General features: G+C 32.2%; 2 protein-coding genes across 2 annotated transcripts in view; both read left to right on the top strand.

The window, feature by feature from the left end:
• The first annotated feature begins 2415 nt into the window (after positions 1–2415).
• On the top strand, positions 2416–5221 carry LOC111055258. Its single transcript, XM_022342427.2, has 2 exons — positions 2416–2993; positions 4210–5221. Exons 1-2 carry the CDS (start codon positions 2940–2942, stop codon positions 4903–4905), a joined length of 750 nt encoding a protein of 249 aa, XP_022198119.2. The 5' UTR covers positions 2416–2939; the 3' UTR covers positions 4906–5221.
• A 1702-nt stretch (positions 5222–6923) lies between these two features.
• The window catches only part of LOC111055257 (large neutral amino acids transporter small subunit 1), an 86032-nt gene continuing 80087 nt past the window's right edge, over positions 6924–12868 (top strand). The window contains exon 1 of the mRNA XM_022342426.2: positions 6924–7362. The gene's annotated coding sequence lies outside the window, so the exon portion shown is untranslated. The remainder of the gene's footprint in view (positions 7363–12868) is intronic.

Genomic DNA, 12868 nt, shown 5'->3' with positions numbered 1-12868 from the left:
TGATATTCCTTATCTCAGCAGGCAGATTCCTGTACACCATTTGAGCTAGATAAAAAGGCGTTCTGAGCTCCACTCCATGAACCACCTGAGGCGTCGCTTAGCCACAACTCAAACTATATCTTGTGGGATAAGTATGAATAATATAATTATCTATAAAGAATCCTGCCAGATTGAATTGAATCTTACTATAGCTTGATATGGCAATTAACTTAGAGTCTACTTTATGAAAATTGATAGTTACTACTCAATTAAATGACATTTGAAAATTTCACAAATTCTGTGAAAACTAATGTTTTGGAAAATGCCAAGTAAAAAGTTTATGTATTTATACATTGATAGATACGGTACAATATCATACTCAACCATGAATTATTGGAAAAGGAACAACAATTTGATACTCTTGGGCTCTTTCTTCATTTGTTTTCAAATTTATTTTAAACAATTGACTTGTTAGAAGTAATATAGACACCGATTGTACAACTTTTGAGGGTGTTCAAAAAATATTCGAAAACGTCAACCATTTATTTATTAAAATAAGGAGGTATCCTTATTTGATAGGATCCTTATTTGAGATATGCCAAGATTGTTGCGTACAATTGACATCTCTATTGACAGATGATTCACTTTGAATTTTCAGCATTTGTTGAATGTGGAGACCTGATGCTATTTATAAGGAACTAGCTTACCTGGCGAACTTCGTACCGCCAAAAAGTCAATGTATCTCATGTCATGTCACACTTGACTTTATTTGGTGAATCATTAAATTTATCTGACAATCAATATTTTCATTTACATCTCAATACGGACTTCCTATGTGCTTGAAACTACCGTTTTAATACCAGTAAACAATTTTAGAATTGTTGAAGAATATCTTGGCTGCATAACCTAAGGAAATGGACGGGAAAAACATCAGCTGAACTCTTCCGCATGGCTGTGGACAAAATTAGGCTTGCCATGCTGGTTGCCAACATCCGAAACGGATATGAACTACAAGAAGAAGAAGAAACAATTTTACCACAGAGTGATGTGTTTATTACAGCTGGTAATCATAATATTATCACAACATGATCTTGAATCATGATGATCTTCCCGTTCTACGTTAGCCGCTCGGCCGACAATTTCGAAAACATAGGTCTGTAAAATGGAATAATATATAATTATTATTAGCCCCCTATTAAAATTTCTGGTCTGAAACCATTCCCAATATTTACACAACATCTTCCCGAAGTTTCATACTGTTCTGTCAAGTAGTTTTCGAGTCTATAGGGAACAAACAAACTAACACACAAACAGACATTCATTTTATATATATATAGATGGTGGCAGTAGAAAGTAGTAGATAACACATAGTAAATCTAAAGAACATTATTGAAATGTCCGGTTTATTACTGGAATCACAAATCGATTGGAAATAGTTTAACAGTAATGTGCATTCATTAGGCCTAAAATTCTATATCATGATACTAAATTAAAGAAAAGTATCCATGAGCCCTTTATCTTTGATTTGATATCAGACTCGATATATGCATTCTATTTTCAAAAAGCGGAAATTCATATTTTTCATACATTTTAAAGTTTATAAAGCTGCGTTTACACCTGAGTTAATAACACGAGTTATTAACAAAAAGTTATTAACTTGACTGAATCGTCAAAAATGTCTCTTGACAAAAGTTAATAACTCATGTTCCTAACAGAAAATTCCTTGTTATTAATAATTATTAACAAGATCTTGTTATCAATATAATTGACTTCCATATGATTTCATTTAACGAGACTATTCATATGATAATTATAACAGCCGGAATAAAAAGCAAAAAATTGTCTTCAAATTTGAATTGAAACATGTGTGTGATCATTAAAATAATGATCTTCATCTGATCTAATGTAAACAAATTATAATGCGTTTACACCAGAGTTTAAAACAAAAGTTTTCAACATAAGTTAATAACATTTTGTTTTCGCTGCTAGTTTTGTTATCAACAAAAGTTAATAACTTTGTCAAGTGTTTTGTCTGCAGCTGTAGTTATTAGGGAACAGCTGTAGTTGTAGGGTTGGGATCCTTGGCAAGGGGGTTGGGGGGAAGATAGTAACCTGTTATTAACAAAAGTTACCGACTCGATGGAAACATAAATCTTGTTAATAACAAGGAATACTGTTGAAAACACGAGTTATCAACTTTTTTCAAGAGAATTTCTTGTCGATTCAGTCAAGTTGACAACTTTTTATTAATAACTCATGAAAACATAATAATATAATATGAAACATCATTTTAGCAAGGATTATTTTGCTGGTAATTATTGTTTGTTTTATCAATTTTCATCCTTTCATTGAAAAAGAATAATTTTCCATCCAATATTATTGTACACCAGCCTTAAAATCGTATATAAATTAGCTTAAATATATATTTTTTAATTTCAAACCTTTCAAATTTTACTTTGATATCCCAACTTATATGTGGAATATTAAGTTTTAATAATAATCATGGATTTCATAAAGTATTCCACATGATAATAAAGAACAAGTTTTTGCGTCATTTGAAAAAATATGTTTAATTGTTCAAGGCTTGATCAAACCTACAAAGCGTTGGAAATTTAGTCGTTTATGACGTTTTTAATCACTTTTTAGCCATTATTATCCAACGTTTATTCAGCTGTAATTCAACTAGAATTTTATAAACGTCACAATTCTATTGAAAAAATATTCTCTTTAATTTTCAATAGCTGAATCCACTAGTAATTCAACTGTTGAATGTAACACAACTTTTTGAACGTTGGGTAAATTTCGATAGCTACCGAGAATAAAGATTTCAATAATTTTTAGCTGAGTCCACTAGTAATTCAACTGTTGAATGTAACACAAATTTTTGAACGTTGGGTAAATTTCGATAGCTACCGAGAATAAAGATTTCAATAATTTTTTCAATCTCCAATCAGCCAACCATGTATTTTAATATACGTTTATTGGTGACTTTTTCAACTTTGGGGTCGATTTTGGTAAGTCTCAACAATATTTTTTCAAGCTTCAACTACTGAGTATACAATAAGAAAAGTAGTACCTATGTTCAGAAAAAAAGCCACATCTTTTCTAGGATATTACAATTTTATCGGTAAGAAATTTAGTGAAAACATTCACATATTTATAATATTATGGAAAACATTTATTTAAAATGTTCATGTTTTTTTAGTAATACTAATATACTAGTGTACTAATATACTAATAACAGTGTATAGTAATTAGTAATACTAATAGGCCTACCTAATACTAATTAATTATTTATGCTGTGCCGTATTTACTATATACTTTTGTACTATCAATGATTATCATTTAAATCGTAAAACGAGAATATTATACAGTACCCAGCTAAATAGTCAATCTTTCAAGAGTGTATTTTTTTTATTCCTACATTTACATTGAATGTATCAGCAAATTCCACTAAAATTCAAATTTGCTATAGTTATATTATTCATTTATTTATTTACAATGGAGACAACGGGGTTCCCCAATGTACCTAGAATGTATTCTGGGTACCCTGGGTTCCCCCAAATATGTCTCCTTTACAATAAAAATCTTACAAATACAAATGAAAAAAATAATACAAATGGAAGAAATAATACTTATGCAAAAAGAAATAATACATATATCAAAAATAGTGCCGAACTCAAGAGATTCATGATTTCAAATACTAATGGAAAAAGGTGAAATTGAAAATATGAAGAATTGAAAAATTCCAAAACTTATGAGGATATAAGATGTGATTATTTTTGTTTATAAGATGAAACATGTAAATAATGTAATTTGATCCAATAGAGTATACCGTTAATATCATTCATTAATGTTTTAATTAACTATAAAACCAGAAATGACAGAAAATAATCAATAATAATATTTACTGAATGAAAAAGACTAAGAAATTGTCAAAAAACCACAGATTTATTGATACTTAGAAAGACAATGGTGTAATAACCGAAACCGGTCTTTCTAAGTATCAATAAATCTGTGGTTTTTTGACAATTTCTTAGTCTTTTTCATCCAAAATGAATAATTACCACAATATCAACTTCTCAACTACACAAAAAATAATATTTATTTTATGATTACACAATATTAAAATGTATTGATACCATTTATTAACAGAGTAGGTCCCATCATAGAAAACATAGGTAACTTACTAAGGTACAATATATATTTATTTTTAATCTATGGTTCCAGGTTCTGACAAATGCTGTAGTGGAAGAAAGCGAGGTAACGATAGGAAAGATAAACGACATTCTCTACGACTCATATGCGGAAGCCAGTGTACGTTTATTAGGTGAAGCAGTACTCTATGATCCCAACTTCAAAGATTTCCTGGGAGGCAAAACAGTCCAACAGTTTCACGACGACAAAAAGTTCTACGATATATTCCAGAGCCAACTCGACATCTACTACGTTGGCTATCTGTTTTTCAACACCTATCCGTTACTGAAAGACTCGGTGACCAGTTTCGCCGCAGATTGGGTCAAACAGAACCCTAAAAACGAAGACCCCGCTGACGGTTACACCGTCGAATTCAAAAAAGTGCTCAAAAAAGACGCAACAAAGAATAAGGACAAAATTAATTTGGTTGAGAGTTTTGATAGTAGCCCGCCGCCAGAAGATTTGAACATGATCTTTGAACAGGTGCTGAAATCCAGGGTGAGTTTGGCTGAAACGAAGGCAGCTGGTCCGCAAAAAGATAATGATTATTTTGACAAACTGTTTGCTGCTGTCGAAGCAAAGAAATTTGAAAATAGTCTCGACAAGTACACAGAGTGGCGAAGAAGGCTGTTGGCAGATCTTGAAAATGTCCAGTTGTTGGTTAGAAAGCTGTATGCCAGTTTTAGTAGTTTGGATGCTTTTGAAGACGAGGATGAAGATTATGAATGAATCTGCGGATATAAAAACAAATATAAATCTTTAAAAAGAATAGCCTACTCATATTTATATTCAAATTTAGCCCTAAAGAAAAGAAACAATGAATCTGCAGATGAGTATTGACGATATGGTTTGAATCAGGGCAGGACTTTCTATATCCTTCCTAGTTTATAGGAGGTCCTAATCAGGGTAAAGTAATATAAATTTTACACATTTCTTTTTTCTGTTGTTTGAATACAGCTGGAACATTTCCAATGCTTACATAAATTTTAAAATTAATACTTTTCATCAGTACTGTGTGTAATGTATTTTATCTCAAATAAAACAAGAAAAATCATGGTAAAATTTGTGTTATTCAATAAATTATTAATTTGTTGTTGAATTAATACTGTTCATCAGTAGCATACTGTGTGTGATATGTTATCTTATTAATGTTGATTTACTTGAAAAACATTGTCTCACGAAACCTAAAATAGGGCTAATGTATATCAAGAAAATGAGACAAATTTAATGGAAAATTCAATAAATCCCACTTGACTCTTCTTCATCATTTCAATGTTTATCTCAAATGAAATAAAAAAAAAATTGTGTTTGAATTAATACTGTCTATCAGTACTGTGTGTAATATGTTATCTTAAATAAGATAAAAAAAATCATGGTAAAAATTGTGTTCAAGAGCTTTATCTTCCCTGTGAATATTGTAGAATTTGAACCATATATCTATAAATGAATCACTTTTAGATACTTGAAGGATGGAACAATCAACAATAACTATTATTAGGCTACTTAAATATTCAAACGCACGAAAATAGTTCGATGTGATTATTGAATGAAAAAGACTAAGATATTGTCAAAAAAACACTGATTTATTGAAATTAGAAAGACCGGTTTCGGTTATTACACCATTGTCAATCTCTGATATTTTATATAGGAGTTTATCAGAAATTGACAATGGTGTAATAACCGAAACCGGTCTTTCTAATTTCAATAAATCAGTGGTTTTTTGACAATATCTTAGTCTTTTTCATTCAATATGAATAATTACCACAATATCAACTTCTCAACTACACAAAAAGCGATGTGATTATAGTACCTACATGCAACGTTGCCAAATAAGAGTTCATCAAGGATGTCCACAGTTGATTATAAATGAGAATTAATTTTATATCAAATTCTTGACAAATTGGCAACGTCGATTGGTGCGGGGGGGGGGTTGAGAAGGTACTCAGTTCTTCCAATTTTGGCATTGGACTATTTGAATAGCATTGCACCAATTGAATAGCATTGGACTATTTTCGTGCGGCTACTGTCAAGTAGCTGTGTAGGTACTGTGGTGACTTTTAACTATTGTTCCTCTTGTCAAGTACTATCATTTCTGAGAGTTTGAACGATTTTAATTCTCAACCATTTTTGCAAAAATCCATGACAGATTTCTATTAATGGATTTCATGAAAAATGCATATCTTTGATAGTGTTTGACCTAACAAGAAATTTCGTGCTATAATATTAGATGTTCAAGATCACTTGAAAGCTTTTAATTCAATAATACCTAGCCTGTATAAATCCTAACACAAAAATTCTTATACTAATATATTTCAGAATGCCTCGCCCGAATTATATATTATGATAGCTCAGGTAATGGAAAAAAGTATTATAAGTAAATAGAAGATATTCATAAGTAAAAAAAGCAGATATCCATAATTTTAAGTTATTTGTTTCCACTTTTATTGATACCGTACTCTGTAAGTTTCTATGTATTCCATGATGTGAATTCTATGTTTTCATGTATTTTACAATGTAAGTACAGCCCAATATTCTACTGTGCTTGATAATAAGAGCAATAAAGTGATAAATAAGACTGAAATCAATAACTTTTCAGTTTCAAATAATTATTATTAATCTTTTCAAATTTGAACGACGCGGTACTCCTCCTGAAAAAGATGGCCGTGAAGCTTACAGAATTAACTACTAGAAAGCGCTAGCTGCTGGATATTCTCTTTTCCCCACCGTTGCTGAGGGAAATTCCCTCTCTGCTGAATTTTCCCCACTGACCGAGCGACCGTAGTATTTTGTATCTTTCAAGCTTTCAAGGTTTCAAGTTGCATCATTCTTGTTTACGTTTATTCATTTACCCACATGCTTCTCCGAGTTATCTGTCAAAGTCTTCGATTATTGAAATAGTTGATTTCAAATTTAAATAGCTTGCAAGTGTTAATAATTATTATTCAGTCTCAGCTGTGAAGAGTTATAATATTCAGTTATATAGGAAGCTACTTGGTTTGTCGTTTATTGATTTTTCACGTTTTGAGGTTATGAATACCGTTGAGTAACTCGTGCGCAAAGTACCGGCTGTTTTGATTGTAAATTATTGACGGTAAATTAATTGATTGATAAACGGATTGTAAATTGACTTTATTCATAAGGTTTATCGAGCCGAAAGAGTGATTATTTGCCTTCAGGAAATTTTTGGTAAGCAAGACTTTGTATTATTATTAAAATTTTGCAGAAAAAAATCAATTTTTACGCGTTCTATATCTGTTCTAAATCTTCTATTAAAATTCTAAACTAAATATTATTCTTGGTCATTTTTTGTAAATGGGATAACTTACTCAAAAATTGATATTTTCATGAAATTTTCGTTTTATTCAATCAACAATACCATGAAGAATTTATCCTCAAAATTACATGAATTTATCTCTTACCGACTAAAAAAAGATCTGTCCCAAAATTGGCTAAAATGGCAAAAAATGTTGTCAAGAATTTATCCTCAAAATTACATGAATTTATCTCTTACCGAATAAAAAAAGATCTGTCCCAAAATTGGCTAAAATGGCAAAAATGTTGTCAAGAATTTATCCTCAAAATTACATGAATTTATCTCTTACCGAATAAAAAAAGATCTGTCCCAAAAATGGCCAAAATGTTGTCAAAAACAGGATTTTTGCAATTTTCTCGAAAACGGCTCCAACGATTTCGATAAAATGTATACATTAAATAGTAATTGATAAGCTCTATCAACTGCCACGAGTCCCATATCTGTAAAAATTTAAAGAACTCCGGCCCATCTATGCAAAGTTTGATTTTAGATTCCCAATTATCAGGCTTCAGATACAATATTTAAACAAAAAAAATCAAGTGGAGAAGATTGAGCATGAAAATCCATCTATACAATTAATGTTCAGTAACATTTTCACCTAAAATTGAAAATAAGCTCGACATTCGAGAAAATGTGATTATTTAATTGCAAAATGTTGGCAACTATTGATTCTATTAAATCTTCCACTATGAAGAGATATCAGACCTCTTGATCTCCAGCGTTATTGTCCTGTCACCAGCTGTCTCAGATCTTTGAATAGTAGACTTAAGATTGAGATGCGCGTGAACACTAGCGTCAGGTGATCAATTTTCATAACGGCAAGGAAAGTTGTGTGAGTGCGCCACACCAGATTTTTTTATTTTGATCGCTTGATAGTATAAAAATCGAAAAGCTCTGAAAAATAATATTATCATTGAAAAGTTTTTAAGCCTGTTGCACAGCCTAACTGTCTCCTAGTACAGCTGTCCTAACGCGGCCACCCTTCCAAAGTAAGAACCGATTGCTCAATATTTAAACAAAAATCTTCATAAATCAGTAATGCCTTAAATGCTGTGAAGAAACAATATAATTTGATAATTTGATATATAAACAGCATGAATAAACTACAGTGAACTTCAAACTGTCATCTTTCCTATGCATAACTTCTATCGAAGATAACTTATGCGTTCTATTTTAAAATTTAAAACGTTTTATAAGATCACTAGCCGTCAGGCTCGCTTCGCTCGCCATATCCGTCTAGCCAGGGGGCTCCGCGCCCTGGACCCCCGACTGGATCGTCCAAGAATGAAATCAGCAGGCTCGCTTCGCTCGCCTGCATTTTTCATTTGAGCATTTTTATCATAATTATGTTAGGACGATCCAGTCGGGGGTCCAGACTAAACGTCTGGCTAAACGGATATGGCGAGCGAAGCGAGCCTGATGGCTAGTAATATAATATCCCAGGAATAGCTCTGATTGAAGTAGCAGTGCCCAATCAATTTTTCCGCGATAAATGCATTTCAATCTTCAACTTGGTGCCAACCTAACAAAGTCAACTCAACTTAATGCCAACCTGATAAAATTATTAATTTACTGTTGTGAAAGATAGATAGAGTGAGAGAGAGAGAGTGAGTGAGTGAGAGAGAAAGGACTACAACGACAACATAGTACAATGGAAATAGATAGATGATAATGAGTAGATTCACTGCAAAATGTCAGCGTATAATGAATGAGTAACATTGATGTTAATTGTAAGGAATGCTGACATTCTACAGAGACATGAGTTGATTTCACTATTTGGCAATAGGAAAAAGTACAGTTACGTCTGTCATAATAGAATAATAGGCAGCTGATAAATAATAGATACTGATGAGTAAACATTTATTCAATACTATCTACTCAGTATGGTCTATCTATTGTACTATGTTGTCATTGTTGGTCTCTCTCTTTATCTCTCTCTCTCTTCTCTCTCTCTCTTCTCTCTCTCTCTCTCTCTCTCTCTGAATAAAGTACTCAATCAATCAATCAATCTCTCTCTCTCTTGGTAGAGGTTTTGGTAGAGAGTTAGTGGGAAGGATATTTTGAATATTCTTTCCGAAGAATGGACATTGATATCTCCAAAGCTCCGCCAATTTATGTAGATGCATAACAATATCATCTAGATTTATTCCAAATTGATTTTTTCATATCATAGGCTATACAGTTCAATCATTATTTTCTTAGTCTATATTATGTAAATTCATCTATAATTTTGCTGTATTGTAAGCTATATAAGTGTATAAGCCAGTATATATTGTAATCTACATAAATAAAGTACTCAATCAATCAATCCCTCTCTTTGTAATCTTCTGTAATTTTTCATTTTGTAATGGGTTGTGTGGCAGAGAGGACCTGGAGTACTAACTCCGCCCTAATAAAGGCAAATAATCAATCTCTCTCTCTCTCTCTGGTAGATTTTGGTAGAGGACTAGGAAGGATATTTTAAATACTCTTTCAAAAGAGTGAACATTGATATGTTCAAAGCTCCGCCAATTTAAGAAGATACAAAACAATATTATCTTGAAGGAATTTCTAAGGCGGGATGCACACCGGAGAAACGCATTTCGTGAAGCCCTCTTTCATGAAACTTGTTTCATGCAATCCGTTTCACTCGCGCATGCACACAAAAGAAACGTTCCCTGCTTAATCTTATCAGTCGATTGCGAGCAACTTTCGTTTCACGTTTCCTGAAACTTTTTTCACGAAACACTTTTCTCCGGTGTGCATCCCGCCTTAATGCATTTTTTTCTTATCATGTACAGTTCAGTAATTATTATTATTTCAGTTTATATTATGTATACTAGTAGTTCTGTGAACAGTAGACCTCACGCAGTTTTCTCATCCACAAGTATCTGATGTCACCTGTTCTAGTTGATTCACAATTCACAGTTGAATCATGATTTACTCTTAACAACTGTTATTTGTTTTCTCCAAGAACAAAAACTCTCTTATTCTAAAGACTGCCTTATCTTATAAACTCAGTTCACGTTTGAATTTGTATCCCATATGATAATTTATCCAGTTCCGCGATAATCTTTCCATCTTATGAAAATATTTCTCAACTATTTTAAAATTAATTCTTTTCAATCAAGAATATTATAATTTCTTCAGCATTATTCAGTTAATGTAGTCATTTTTTATTTTATTTTTTAATCACCTATTAAATTTGCTTTTCAAATGTAAGAATATTGATACTGATGGGCACGCATCATAAAAAATATTGGAACCCTTCCTACCTTATAGAAATAGACACGCCCAGACATCTGTGTATTGCATGCAATGAATGAACCACTTGTCAGCTGATTGATTATGAATAATTCTATAGTCTGATTGATCCTATCTTCGAAATAGATGATATAGTGATATCAGAGTCTTCTCATATTATCCTTAAAATGCAAAATTTCAAAAAACCTTGTGTATACATCGACGCGCAGTTGAATTCGACGCGCAAATCTCATTGAATTCTATCAACGCGTTTGGCCGTAATCGCGTTACATACAGACAGACAAAAGAAAATCCGAGTTAAAACATAGACCTCACTACGTTCGGTAAATTAATCTAAAACTGTATTGTAAGCTATTATAAAAAGTGTATACGCCAGTATATATTGCAATCTGGATAAATAAAGCAATAAATCATTCTCTCACTCACTCTCTCTCTCTCTTCTATTTTTTTACTCGATCACTTTTGGGGCACGTTTAGCATCTCAAGAGATAAGCTAGATGTGCTCCAAGTTTTCAAGTAATTGAAGCATCTGTAGCCAAAAATAATAATCACTTTTTTATTAGACAATCATGTTTCTTTAATTAACTTCTAGATAAGTAGGCCTATCCACCTCAAAATTTTTGATTGAAATATTCATTGATAAACTGTGAAACATTCATTGAAGAACAAGAATAGTTATTTGGGAACTTTTAAAACCTTGGACTTGACCTTCATAATATTTGGACGATTTGTGACAAAATTAAGAAATAAAAGTTTTGGGCAATAGCCTGTTTTTTCTCTTCGAACTATTTTAATGTTTGTTTTACCCAATAAATAATTAAATAGTTGATCATTATATAATCAGTTCGTAGATTGCCAGCAATTTATTGTGACATATTTAAGTAGTTGTGTTTGCAAAAATTGGGGCTCATAAAAATTTTAGTGTCAAGAAGTGATAAGATACGGCTTCAGATAACATTGAACTTAGCATTTACAACCTATGAAGGTTACAGTACTTCTGTTAGATAATGTTTATGACACTCCTCATGGCACTTCACAACAGTTTTTTCAAGTCTGATGAATGTCTACATATTATTTTATTATCTTGGAAAAAATGCTCTCAATTTTATCATCCGAATAAAGTAGCAACTATTCGCTAAATTTGTAGAAACACGAGTTGGGTTACTCTTATCTATATAGTGAGATTAAAGTTATACAATCAGAGGGAATGATAAGGCTAGGCACACACCAGTCAGTCAACACAAGAAAAGACATGATCAGACACGTTTAGTCACAATACTTCACATCATTGCTTATGACTAATCAGTGTGTGTTGCGTCATAAGCAGCTATGTGAAGTATTGTGTCTGATCATGTCTTGACTTGTCTTGACTAACTGGTGTGTGCCTAGCCTAAGACGGCGTAGTTGCCAAGTCTCCTTTTCCACCGCTTTCTATAGTGGGTAGATGTGATGGGTTTGTTGGGTTTGGATGGGGGGAACGTCACTTATGGGGGGCGGGAAGGGGTTTCTTGGGTTTCTAGGGGGTGGCATAGGGATAGGGGGGGGGAAATTTACATTTACATTTAATGTAGTTTCATTCTCAGGGGGGGGGGTTTAGTGTCACTATTATTGAAATGTCAACAAGCTTAACCGATCTGTGCAAGTACTGCGAAATATTTATATATGCCTATTCCTACCTTAGACTCATTCTCGCACACAGGCAGTAATGCCTCTGCGAGAGTAAATATTTCTTAATATATATTTGTATATCTGCTGTCATTTCTGTGGTGCTGACATTGTCTTATTTTTATTGTAAAGTGAATTCTTATTTTATGATGTAGGCTACCACTGTGATTGCTTGTAAGACTTGTGAAATAAATAACTTTTTGAATTGAATTGAATTGATTCAAATAATACCAGTGTATCTGATATACAATATTAAATTGTTGTTAATTCTTTTCAATAATGATTAATAATTATATCAAATACATTATATTCACAAAGAAGATATACAGTTTATCTTTACTGTCTGTACAGTCAAAGCTTGAACTGAATTTAATCAGCTGGTGGCTTAAACTCAAAATGAACCACATCATAACAAACGAGACTTGATATGGATTCAATCCAGTTTAAAATGAAATTTAGTTACAACTGTGT

Source organism: Nilaparvata lugens, chromosome 3 (genome assembly GCF_014356525.2).
Source record: "Nilaparvata lugens isolate BPH chromosome 3, ASM1435652v1, whole genome shotgun sequence".
In the NCBI taxonomy this organism is placed as follows: domain Eukaryota; kingdom Metazoa; phylum Arthropoda; class Insecta; order Hemiptera; family Delphacidae; genus Nilaparvata; species Nilaparvata lugens.
The sequence above is the reverse complement of the archived record's forward strand: the minus strand, read 5'-3'. Positions and strand labels throughout refer to the sequence as shown.

Excerpts from the sequence above, each read along its gene's own strand:
- LOC111055258 (XM_022342427.2), top strand. The coding sequence starts at position 2,940 with ATGTATTTTAATATACGTTTATTGGTGACTTTTTCAACTTTGGGGTCG. Across the intron at positions 2,994-4,209 it reads CAACTTTGGGGTCGATTTTG|GTTCTGACAAATGCTGTAGT; the intron begins GTAAGTCTCAAC and ends CTATGGTTCCAG.